At 45.4% G+C, this 13,754-nt stretch overlaps 1 protein-coding gene across 1 annotated transcript in view; it reads right to left on the bottom strand.

Moving 5' to 3' along the window:
* The window catches only part of LOC119373368 (uncharacterized), a 44,882-nt gene extending 34,502 nt beyond the window's left edge, over nt 1-10,380 (bottom strand). Inside the window, exon 1 of the mRNA XM_037643389.2 lies at nt 10,143-10,380. Within this exon, the coding sequence (XP_037499317.1) occupies nt 10,143-10,197 (55 nt within the window). The 5' untranslated portion in view covers nt 10,198-10,380. The remainder of the gene's footprint in view (nt 1-10,142) is intronic.
* Between the last annotated feature and the right edge of the window lie 3,374 nt (nt 10,381-13,754).

Raw genomic sequence — 13,754 nt, 5'->3', positions numbered from 1 at the left:
GGCTCAGTGAGGTTAGGAGACCACAGAAGGCTTATACAGTGCTGAAGAACGGACACGTCCTATGCTATCGTGGCTTAGCTGACAGAAGAGAACTAGGAGTGGGGTTCCTTGTTCATAAAAATATAGCTGGCAATATAGAGGAATATTATAGCATTAATGAGAGGGTTTTATGTATCGTGATTAAGTTTAATAAGAGGTACAGGATGAAGGTGATACAGGCCTACGCGCCTACATCGAGCCATGATGATCAACTGGTTGAACGCTTCTATGAAGACGTAGAATCAGCAATGAGTAGGGTAAAGGCACAGTATACTGTACTGATGGGCGACTTTAATGCAAAAGTAGGCAAGAAGCAGGCTGGAGATCATGCAGTTGGGGAATATGGCATCGGCTCTAGAAATGCCAGAGGGGAGTTACTAGTAGAGTTCGCAGAACGCAATAATTTACGGATCTTGAATACCTTCTACAGAAAACGGACTACTCGTAAGTGGACGTGGAGGAGTCCTAATGGCGAAACTAAAAATGAAATAGACTTCATAATGTGCGACCACCCGGGCATTATACAGGATGTGGAAGTAGTTAACAAGATCCGATGCAGTGACCATAGAATGGTAAGATCTAGAATTCAACTAGACGTGAGGAAGGAACGGCAGAAACTGATACGCAAGAAGAAGCCGATTAATGAACTAGCTCTGCGAGGGAAAGTACAAGAATTCAGAGTTTCACTTCAGAATAGGTACGCGGCTTTAACCGAGGAAACCGACCTTAGCGTTGACGCAATGAATGATAATCTGACTAGTATCATTAAGGAGTGTGCAATGGAAGTCGGGGGTACAGTCGTTAGACAGGACACTGGTAAGCTATCCCAAGAGACGAAAAACCTCATTAAGAAACGTCAAGCTATGAAAGCCTCAAATGCAACAGACAAAATAGAGCTGGCGGAGCTTTCGAAGTTGATCAATAGGCGTAAAGTAGCCGACATAAGAAAGTATAATATGGAGAGAATTGAGCATGCTCTAAAGAACGGAAGAAGCCTCAAAGCTACGAAGACAAAACTGTGCATAGGCAAAAATCAGATGTATGCATTAAGGGACAAGGATGGCAAGGTCACAACCAATATGGATAGAATAGTTGAGGTAGCGGAAGAGTTCTACAGAGATCTGTACAGCAGCCGAGACAGTCAGGATGATAATGTAAGAAGCAGTAATATCCCAGAGGAATCTGACATCCCACCAGTATTAACAGGAGAAGTAAAGAAAGCTCTAAAGGGAATGCAAAGAGGCAAAGCCGCTGGTGAGGATCAGGTAACATCAGACCTGCTGAAAGACGGTGGAGAGATTATGTTAGAGAAACTGGCCACCCTGTATACGAAGTGTCTCTCGACAGGGAGGATACCAGAATCTTGGAGGAATGCCAACATCATCTTGATCCATAAGAAAGGGGACGTCAAGGACCTGAAAAATTACAGGCCCATCAGCTTACTGTCCGTTGTCTACAAGCTATTCACAAAAGTAATTGCTAACAGAATTAATAGGACATTAGAGTTTAATCAACCAAGGGACCAGGCAGGTTTTCGTACAGGCTTCTCAACAATAGACCATATTCATACTATCAATCAGGTGATAGAGAAATGCGCGGAATACAACCAACCCCTATACATAGCCTTCATAGATTACGAGAAGGCATTTGATTCGGTGGAGACATCAGCAGTCATGCAAGCACTGCGGAATCAGGGCATCGACGAAGCCTATATAAACATAATGGAAGACATCTACAGCGCATCCACAGCCACTATAGTCCTTCATAAAGAAAGCGACAGAATCCCAATAAAGAAGGGCGTACGACAGGGAGACACGATCTCTCCAATGCTATTCACTGCGTGTTTACAGGAGGTTTTCAGGGCCCTAGATTGGGAAGAATTAGGGATAAGAGTTAATGGAGAGTATCTCAGTAACCTGCGATTCGCTGATGACATTGCATTGATGAGTAACGCGGGAGACGAATTACAGCTCATGATTACTGAACTGGATACGGAAAGTAGAAGAGTAGGTCTGAAAATTAATATGCATAAAACTAAAGTAATGTGGAACAATCTTGGCAGAGAACAGCGCTTTGCGATAGGGGGCGAGACGCTGGAAGTTGTAAAGGAGTACGTCTACTTAGGACAGCTAGTAACCGCGGAGCCGAACCATGAGAGTGAAATAACTAGGAGAATAAGGATGGGATGGGGCTCATTCGGCAAGCACTATCAAATCATGAATGGTAGTCTACCACTGTCCCTCAAGAGGAAGGTATATAACAGCTGCATCTTACCGGTACTTACCTACGGAGCAGAAACCTGGAGACTTACAAAGAGGGTTCAACTTAAATTGAGGACGACGCAGCGAGCGATGGAAAGGAAAATGATAGGTGTAACCTTAAGAGACAGGAAGAGAGCAGAGTGGGTCAGGGAACAAACGGGGGTTAAGGATATCATAGTTGAAATTAAGAAGAAGAAATGGATATGGGCCGGCCACGTAGCACGTCGGCAGGATAACCGGTGGTCATTAAGGGTAACTGACTGGATTCCAAGAGATGGCAAACGCGTGAGGGGGAGACAAAAAATTAGGTGGGTAGATGAGATTAAGAAGTTTGCAGGTATAACGTGGCAGCAGAAAGCACAGGACCGAGTTGATTGGCGGAACATGGGAGAGGCCTTTGCCCTGCAGTGGGCGTAGACAGGCTGATGATGATGATGATGATGATGATGATTCCAGGATTGTTGTTTCACGCCTTCGTAGTTGTGCCATGCTTTGGCAGCATCACGAAGGCGGTCAATGGCCACGCACCATTTCTGTTGGTCCGTCCACGCCTCGCGAGCTCCAAGAGCGTTGACGGTGGCCACCCAATTGTCGGCGTCGTCTTGGAAGCCGCGGAATTCCGGCAGTTCGCAGGGAGCCGGTGATGGTGCTACGGTAGGCGAAACTCCGGGGCATGACGACGCCAACCAGTCGAGTTGGTATGAGAGCTCCGTGAGGGCACACCGCAGCTCTCTGCGGCTCTCGGGTGAGCTCTCTTCATGGTCTTGCGAGGCGGCGGCGGCCAACGCGGCATTGAGCGAGTGCAGTGCTGGCAAGGCGGCAGGACACAGCACGGAGATTGGCGCTGCCAAGGCGTTCACCGTGACTCGGAGTCGCGCGATGGTGGCGGAAAGCTCGGCGGCGCTCTCGGGCGATCCGCGCGTGGTGCTTGTGGTGACGTCCGAGAAGTATGACACGATCAGCGTACTCACAGAGGAGGGACCCTTGTCCGAGGGAGCTTGGACAGGACCCCTAAGCGGCTCGGGTGCCGATGGAGTACTGAGTAAGCCGTTGTCGCTGCGGGAAGCGTGGATGGCATTCCCGGGGTCCTTGCCGTTGGAAGCGTCAACCGCGTTCCGAGGTAACCGGTACCCGTGCGATGGCTTGTCGTGAACTGGTACTGCGGCGTCGATGAAGGAGGCTTGAGCCGCCGCGGAGGCCTGGACGCCGTCCACGGACGGTGCCTGAAGCGCCGACAGATTGGCAGGTGGTGGCGAGGAGGCATGTACGCCGTCCCTGGGCGAGAGGAGCCCGTGCGCATTGTTGCCGCGAAGTAGCACGTCACCAGACAAGTAGTTCCCTGGAACCACAATGGAGGCCTGGACGCCGTCCGCTGGTGGTGGGATGGGTGCTTGCCGCGGTGGTCTGCTTGCGGGTTCCATCAGCGAGGAAGCGTGACGGCGTTCCTCTGGAAGACGCGTTGCCTCAAGCTAACAGCTGGGGTTCGCCGAAGCCTTTCGACGGCTGCGCCATTGTAAGGAAGAAAAGACAGAGACAGCACCCTTGCTGCGGGCCGGCTGTTCTATGATGATGATGATGATGATGATCCTCTACACATGGCTCATACCCACTCTGGGGGATTGGCCAAGAATTGTAGATATGAAGATTTAAAACTACTAAGTTAACACAAAAGACTAGCACACATAAAAAGAACTAGTGCAATAATTATTTCTACATTCAGCCCAGACTTCTCATCCTAACTAGAAATTAGAATAATGAAATTACTGTGGTACCGAACGTCTTATTTTTTATTGATTTTTTTTTCTTATTGATTCATTGCTATTATCGGAACAGGTTTGCATTTAAGAACTTAAAAACACATTCGTTTTGTTTCCTGAAGGAAAGCAATTACGGCATCAAAAACATTCCTGTGACTGACGCCCAAATCCGAAGCACCGAAGGTGAGAATAGCGTCTATTGTTAAAATTATCCCCAGCTTAGCACAATGAGTTTCAAGAAGTCTTTTTCTTTGTAATATATAGCGGCGACACGATAAAAAATAATGCTCTATCGATTCGATTTCTGAACAAAAGTGACAGAGGGGAGATATCACCAGACCAGCCCTGTGTGCATATAGATTCAACGGGGGCACTCGGCATCGTAATCTAGTTAATAATACTTCTAATTGTCTAGTTTGACACCACTGAATTTTCCATGGAAATTTTAGATGTCTAAATTCTGTCCATGAAGTTATTGATTCTATGGCGTCTGCTCGAAGGGAAAATTTCCTATACCTAATCGCAGTTATGCTGGCTACTTCAGGGAGGACCGAAATTATTGGACCGTTCAATGCCGCTCTCGCTAGTGTGTCGGCCATTTCATTTATTTCTAATCCACAATGGCCAGGTACCCATAATAATTTCAAAATTTTCAATTGTGGAGGCACTAGCGTAAGGAGCGTTTTTAAGGCAATTGATTTTGATGACATTGTTAGAGATGTACATACTGACAGGGAATCTGTTATTATTATTGCGCAATGGTCGTTCAAATCTAGTTTTCGCAGCGCCAGTATATTCTTCTAAGCTTCGTCCTTCTCCTCGTCTAGCCGCGTATGCGCCCGTGCCCGAGCGCCGCTGTCTTCATTACAATATATATATATATATATATATATATATATATATATATATATATATATATATATATATATATATATACATATATATATATATATATATATATATATATATATATATATATATATATATATATATATATATATATATATATATATATATATATATATATATATATGTATGTATGTATGTGTGTGTGTGTTGAAAACTGGTAACTTAATCTAGTGTTTTTGTCACTTGGTGAGTGCTTGCTCAACATTCAATCTCAAGGTAAACCTTTACCGACATCTACTATTCCGATTCCGCCGCTTTACTTATACATCGTCTACTACCATGGTCTCTGTACGGAAATGGATGGTAGATGTTTCAGTCAGAATTGTGAGCCAAGCGATTCTGTTGCGCTGCGGAACACTCTTTGAATGTCAAAAAAAGAAAACGAGAAATGTTTCTGGCGCTCAAATAACAGGAGGTCAAACGAGCAAAACATTATGTAAACGAACAGGCGTATAGTTCTCGTTGTCGCTGGTTGGCGCAGCTGGTTTCTCAAGTCTCTTGAGGGCCCGAGGTCAATTTTGCATAGGAATAATGCCGTTGCCTATACATAGACGGAACATGCTTACTTGCTGTTGCACCGTGCGTGTTTCCCCGCCTAGCACATACACGTCACGTCAAACAGGTTCGAGTTATCGTTAACTGCGTCAAATGCGAGTTATCTTAACTGTAAGGAGAAAGTGACGGAGCGCGCCTCTGTTGCTATAACTTGATCAAGGAAAAGATAAAAAACAGCATCGTGCGGGCGTTTCTCTTGGTTTGTTTATAGACATATTAAGCCTTGAGTGGCCAAGTGCCACATAAAATGGCGGTGGTGCCGCCGCTGCTGCCGCAGACGACGATGATGATGTGGATTCATAGGCCTACATATTTAAATTAATTTTTAAAGGCTGCACGACCGTGAAAATGCGTAAACAAAGGAAAAAAGATTCGGCAGATCCCACACACTGTGGGAATCGATGTAATGCGAAGCAGCCAGCAAAGAGCTGCATACATCGCCTTGTTTGTCTTTGAGCCAAATGAAATCATTCATGCCATGACATCTACTCCACCATATATCGCATGTTTGCCATGCACGCATGTATGCACAATCTAGTATATACCATGCCAATGAAACGCATATTCTGGTATATACAATGCATGACCTGTCGTTTATGTTCATCACGCACTCGTGTTGTGCCATACCAATTTTGGTATATATCCAGTTAACAAAACGGCGGGAAGCACACTATGACAGTGGCATGTAAATCGTACCGTACGTGACATGCATAACATGATTCGCATGTTGAGACCTCTCATTTATGTTCGTCATACAGTCACATCGCGCAATACCAATTTTGGTGTATATCAAACGAGCGAAATGGCCGCGAGTGCACCACGAGTGTAGTATGTGAGTCATGCCATACATGACATCATCACACGGTTTTGATGTTACCACCTGTTATTCATGTTCGTCATACAGTCGCGTCGCGCAATACCAATTTTGGTATATATCAGGCTAAGAAAACGGCCGCGAATGTATCATGAGTGTGGCTTGCAAATCATGTCGTACATGACCTGCATGTCATTATTTCCATGTTACCACCTCTCATTTACGTTCGTCGTGCAGTCGCGTCGCGCAATACCAATTTTGGTGTATATCATGCAAGCGAAACGGCCACGAATGCGCCATGAGCATGACATGTAAATCATGTCGTACATGTCATGCATGTCATGATTTTCATGTTACCACGTCTCATTTACGTTCGTCATACAGTCGCTGCGCGCAATACCAATTTTGGTGTATATCAATCTACTGAAACGGCCGCTAGCGCACCATGAGCGTGGCATGTAAATCAGGCTGTACATGACTTGCATGTTATGTTTTTCATGTTACCACCCCTCACTTACGTTCGTCATGCGGTCGTGCCACGCAATACCAATTTTGGTGTATATCATGCAAGCGAAACGGCCGCAAATGCACCATGAGCGCGGCATGTAAATCATGACATACATGTAATGGATGTCATGGTTTTCATGGTACCACCTGTTATTCATGTTCTTCATACAGTCACATAGCACAATACCAATTTTGGTGGATATCAAGCAAGCGAAACGGCCACGAGTGCGCCATGAGCATGACATGTAAATCATGTCGTACATGTCATGCATGTCATGATTTTCATGTTACCACGTCTCATTTACGTTCGTCATACAGTCGCTGCGCGCAATACCAATTTTGGTGTACATCAAGCTAGCGAAGCGGCTGCGAATGCGTCATGAGCGTGGCATGTAAATCATGACATACATGTCATACATGTCATCGTTTTCATCTTATCAACTGTTATTCATGTTCTTCATACAGTCACTTCACGGAATACCAATTTTGGTGTATATCAATCTACTGAAACGGCCGCTAGCGCACCATGAGCGTGGCATGTAAATCGGGTTGCACATGACTTGCATGTCATGATTTTCATGTCACGACCTCTCACTTAAGTTCGTCATACGGTCGTGTCGCGCAATAACACTTTGGTGTATATCATGCAAGCGAAACGGCCGCAAATGCACCATGAGCGTGACATGTAAATCATGACATACATGTCATGAATATCATGGTTTTCATGCTACCGCCTGTTATTCATGTTCTTCATACAGTCACATAGCACAATACCAATTTTGGTGTATATCAATCTAGCGAAACGGCCGCGAGTGCGCCATGAGCGTGGCATGTAAATTATGTCATAGATGACATGCATGTCATGATTTTCATGTTACCACGCGTCAGTTATGTTCGTCATACAGAAATGTCGCGTCATACCAGTTTTCGTATATATCCCTTGATTTAAACGGCCGCGAGCGCCCAGAGACCATGTCATGTAAATCATGCTGCACATGACATGCGCGTCATGATTTGCATGTTAGGACCTGTCATTATGTTTGTCATGAATTCTCCTCACGCCGTACCAATTTTGGTGTATATGAAATTAACGGAACGGCCGCAAGAGCCTAAGGTCGTGGAATGTAAATCATGCTGTTCATGACATGCATGTCATGATTTTCATGATATGACCTGTCATTTATGTTCGTAATAAGGCCATCTTATGACACACCAATGTTGGTATACATCCGATTAACGAAACAGCCAGGAGAGCACAAAGTCGTAGGCGGATAGATAGATAGATAGATAGATAGATAGATAGATAGATAGATAGATAGATAGATAGATAGATAGATAGATAGATAGATAGATAGATAGATAGATAGATAGATAGATAGATAGATACGCTCAAAGTCGCAGAAGTTCGCTAAGAAATGCTTCGCATTTAAAAAAAGAACCCTCCTTTATCTACGTATAGGAAGCAGTCGTTCTTTTGAGTAGTGGTTGCGTAAGGTCTGAATGCCCGCAACCAAGCGATATTTGATGTTATACTGGCTCGTCCCAGGCGTGAAGTATAGGAATGAGTCAATTAGGGGTGCATTTTGTGTTAACATTGTCGATTCGTTGGTACAGTGGTTAAGATCCTCGGCTGCTGATCCGAAAGAGTCGGGTTCGCTCACGGCCGCGGCGGTCGCATAACTGAATACACGAAATTTAGACACCATTTGTTTCTGTTTGTAAGTTACCTCAATACCAAATAAATTATAATAACTAAAGTAATTCGCATTGGAAACACAGTTGAGATTACAATATGCGAGGTTGGGCTAGTTCGTACACATTGACCTCAGGCATAACTAATTATCGAATAAAAGGTCAAAGCACAAGTGTGGGGCGTCCTGTCTTTTGTCCTTTCTGAGCTAATGAGTTAGGTCTGAAGTCGTTGATATTCTAAAATTAGTGTTTCTCTTTACAGTCCCTTGTGTGACAATGAAGATCGCTTCAATTTGGGGCTTCGTAAAATTTCGTTCTGCTGTGCTGTGGTTCTTTCTTGCACCACAGTAATCGCTCAAGTTTTCCGGTAAGTCGCCTCTGAAATTTTTTGTAATTCTTCGGTGCTTGAATAGTGCTTGACAACCAGCCGAGGTTCACACAAAGGTATCCAATTGTATCTCACGATAGAACATCATTATGTATTGGGTCCTCTAGTGTGCGGTACTTATCTTTATGTTGCACAGCAGACACCATCTAAATCGAAAGTTCAGTGGCTGTCGCACCTTTTATATGCTCTGTACACGAAATCATAAAGCACTTTGAAGTGACAAATCGCTAAGAGTGAGAAACACTGGACGCGCCGTTACCCTTTCTGGTTGAAGTTTAAACATGTCTAGGAAACGCAACCGGTGGTCACTTAACGCATGGGAATGGATATGAAGGGATGGGGAACGTAGCGGAGGGAGGCAGCGAGTTGTGTGCAGTAATTAAATTAAAAGTTGGAGGAATAAAACGCAGTCAGCTCTAACAAGATACGGTAAATTGGAGATCGCTAGTAGAGCATTTGTGGTCCTGCAGTGAAGATATAATAGGGCACCAAATGTACATAATTAGTTTCCGACTTGGCTCTTACTACTCGATGGCATGCTACGAGCGTCGATCCTCGTTTCCTTTGCTTTTATTTTGTAGTTTTGCTCATTTAAAATGTTTCGCAAATCGCGTAGTCGAGTGCCCCTGCTTATCTAGTGCCCTACGCAACTTTGCGGTCTTGATTCTTTACGCGTTCTTTTTTGCACTTAATAGACTTGTCCGTTGCCGTTGGTTTCCTATTTTCGACGCTCGCTGTTACCTAAGTTAGATATGCTGTAGTTACATGGCTGTACAGACACGTACTTGGAAAAAGTAGCCGTCCTGCGTCGTTTATTTTCTAAAAGCTCTTTTCTTGAACAACAAATGACGGCTCAGGTGAAATATCGCGGGAAATATACAACGCCCACCGATCCCACATGGAGGATTCTGTGACAACTAGTGTTAACCTCAGCACATCTCACGACTGCTTTTTTTTTCGTTTCAGGAGACAAACAGGGGCGAAGATAAAACCAATTTAAACCTTCACTGAAGATGACGGCATGTGAAGGCTACAACTACTCTCACGCAGCTCCGCATGCATCATTCTTCGCATCTGCGACGAACGTCTAGACTTACTTGTTTCAGTTATTTGTTATTGCTATTGGGAGCAGTGTGGCACTACAATTCGAACACGAGATATCGCACGGCAATGCAAGCTGCCGTTAAACGGTTAACGAGATGGTGACACCGCAAACTCACCTAGCAGTAAGCCAAAAAGAACGAGAAGACTGGAAGAGAGTCCAATCGACGACATGTTTTTCAACCGCTCTTGGCACGCGCTCCGTTTCCACCGTAGCAGCAAAATGATTTGACTCGCTCTCCATGAACGCGACTCCTTTTAGCCCAACGCTTCTTCTTCCTCTCAGCGACAAATCCTATCCTCCTCACTCTCTACTTCCATTTCGCGCGCGAGATTTCCCGGCCGCGCCATCCTCGTTTGATCAGCGCGCGTGTTAACGTGAAACTTTCAGGAAACGCTCTCACCTTGAATGATTTCTGTATCCTAGCTGTATGTCTTATGCCTGTTCCGTTTGGGCCACCGTGTATCTACCGCGAAGTGTCGCAGCTTTCCCTTTTTCCTCCACATAGTATCCAAGCCTCCACCCTGCCGGCTCAAATAAACATAGGTATGCACAAATGGCGCAGTTGCTCGCAACGTTTAATTATGAAGGAACGCTGCCACTGAAAGCCTTCACTGCCCAAAATAGCCCACTGTCGTGGCTTCTGTTGTGAGTCGGCGTCAAGGAGAAACGGCGAGTGCAGGTATAAGTTGCAACGGAAGTTCGTTGTGACTCGAAGGATAAAGATGCCTACCGCTTACATAGGCACGTGCACTTACATAGACACGTGCAGTTGCTGGCGTAACGATCGCGTAGATAACAAGTGCATCCCCGCAGCCGTCTTACGAAGTTCGCTCTTAAACATCGCATGAACAGACGGGGTATTGACGCAAGGGCGTGACCTTCCACTACCCGCGCTGTCATCTACACGAAGCTACTTCGTGTCCCTTATAGCGCGTGCCTTTCACTTACCTCAGAGGAGTGAGCGAGAGGGAGTCGTATCATACGCAACGTCCGCTGAAAGACATAAACTGAAACATAAATGAACTGAATAGAAAAGGCACATTGTCGCAGTCGCTTAGCTGAGGCGACACTGTGTGCTTTCAATGTCATTTCTTGCGTGGCGTAGGAAGGTAGGTACGCAATGAAAGCCGTATTCCTCGTAACCGACGCCCTGTCAATTGGAGACCGTGTGGAGTCTAGACAAGGTCACTCCGTCACTCTCGTCAGTTGCGTCCTTCCGTCAATCTCGTTGTCTACGGTACACGTAACTGCGGTGAAATTTAACTGCACAAGGAAGTCGCGAGCCGTTAGTAACAACTAGAAAATGATGGCTTCAGTGAAAAACTCTGTGACAATTCCATAATGCGTGTAGCCTCCTTAGCAATCTCTGCTTAAATGAGCGTTGTATTTAAACGCAGGATCGCCTGAGGTTCTTAGATAATTCTCTCAGAGGTGCATCACTGCTTGCCTTGTACCAACAGACGGGTTATTTTTCGGAGAAAGCAACAGCCCAAAATGCCGCAAAATTTTTCTTCGGTGTCCCTCCCGCCCGTCGCGTAAATAAAGGGGTTTTGGGACTTTCAGAATTCTCGCGGTGATGTCACAATGTCAGAGGTCATTAGCCTTGAGGCACTATCGTTTTGTATGAGGGGAAGTCAACGCCGATAAAAGAGATGCTTGTCTCAGGCAATCAGTTGAAGCCTTCTCACAGAGCTTGTGATCTTGGTTAAAAAAGTGAATGTGCGAGTCCTTTAGAAGTTCACAATATCTGACCATATTACCATAAATGAGGCTAACGTTTGTCCGTCCAAGACATTGGGTTATAAAGAACAGTTTCATGAATGTAAATAAATTGAACACAATTGAGAATGAGTGAGCTGGAAGGTTCGTAAAGCGCAGTAAAAACAAAAAGAAAAAGAGAAATGTGCCGGTGTGTAAACTTTACATTTGAATGTAGGTTAGTATTCCGAAGTATTAAAAGAAAGATATACGTCATAAGTGCGCAAACGAGCTGCACCTTGTTCTTCAGCATTATTCACTGATATCATTAAAATAATCACATTATTATGGATGTTGGCGCCGATCTACTATGCAGTGCTAGTAGTGTTGCAGAAAACTCCAATAAAGAAGGTGAAATTTGTGGAGATAGGTTTAGCACAAAGCTTACCCCACAAGGCGACCGTGAAGGGACGCGACGTTCTCCACTGCCGCAGCGAACAAAGACGCTACGGCCGGGTTCGTCGACTCCGGCACGGCGCAGAAAAGGCACTCGAGGCAGGATGTCAACAAACAACACGGGTTTATTAACCCGAGATGCAGCACAGTACGACAGTCACGGGCTTGCAGGCCGTAAAGGGAACTCCGCAAGACCGATCGAGTACGCTTGCCAGCGGCGCTACGACTACCCCACAAAGGGCAGTAGTCGAGCACACGAACGAGAAGCCGCCTGCTAGAGCAGCGCGTCAACCTCTCGTGCTAGCCTGAGAGCATCTGTTGAAAAGGAACTGAAGAAAATTTATTATGAACCTTAGGTCACAGCTTACCAAAAGCAAGGTTTGACTTGTACTTCGCGAGAGACACTATCGCACAACAGCAGTGAACAAATTTACCTTAATATATTCAAATTACACTTTGCAGTTTGCAAAAAGCTCCGTTTACTGTAAAAATGCCACTTGGGAAACCTAAGTGCACTCGGGTATTACGTGATAATAAAGTTTCTTTTTATGTTGAACAAGCTCACGTGGTCGAAATTTCCGCAGCTCTCCACCACGGTGTTCCTCATGACAATATCGTGGTTTTGGCACGGCAATTACAAATACTAATCACACTGAAGCCGTATATGGCTTCCCCCAGCGCGTATGTGGCACGGAAATTGGGCAAGCTCCACTATACTCACCACTGGTCCACTAAAAATGAAGAAGTCGTCCGAGGACAGAAAACGCATGTGCCACAGAATTCGGTCAAAATCCCAGTACTTACCACTGGTCCACTCAAGATGAAGAAGGGAACACACGGGCGGCAAACGCCAATTAATAATTCCGGACAGAGGTGACCAGAAATTGAGAAAGACTGTTTTAACCGTCAGTATTAACCAGTGATGAACACCGGGGACACCCGCTTCGGTTTCGCTGGTTAGCCTTCTGTACGGAGTGGTTGGACAGTGATTTGTAAATATTGTCACGCCGTTGTCACGGTGAAGAAGGCTGCTGCAAGACTGCGAAATACAGAACGCTTTGTTTGGGCGAACTTGTGCCCGCCTAATGAAAAGTCAACGTAAACGCGATTCACGCTGCACACTGATAGCGGCGAAAGCGGTCGTCGGCCGTCGAGTAATCAGATCAGCGGTAAGGCGCGTCGGCATGTATACATGCGGCATCAGAAGGTTCCAGGTTTATCTTCGGGGACCGCGCTAGTTCCAGAACAATCCCTACTGTTCGCGTTGCGTGCTCAAGCTTATCAGAACGATCGAAAAGAAAATTGGGTGACGCTTAAGCTTCGCCTGTAAGAGTTGAACGCGATAGCGATATCCGGCCCCATCCTCATCGTGCTCTGTTCCGCCGGTCTTATGTTCAGTAGCCCGGTCGCACACACTGGACATACCTATAGTAAAGGTAAAGGTTTTCACCCTCCTCAAAAGCCCTTTTATGACAAGAGTGTAACCACTACGTTTGTGTAAGATAATGCGCGCACTAATGTGTATGCCCTTTGTAATGGGTGACATGCTTTAAACCAGCAGCAATTACGCGCG

The sequence above is a fragment of the Rhipicephalus sanguineus genome, chromosome 11, assembly GCF_013339695.2.
Source record: "Rhipicephalus sanguineus isolate Rsan-2018 chromosome 11, BIME_Rsan_1.4, whole genome shotgun sequence".
Classification (NCBI taxonomy): domain Eukaryota; kingdom Metazoa; phylum Arthropoda; class Arachnida; order Ixodida; family Ixodidae; genus Rhipicephalus; species Rhipicephalus sanguineus.
The sequence above is the reverse complement of the archived record's forward strand: the minus strand, read 5'-3'. Positions and strand labels throughout refer to the sequence as shown.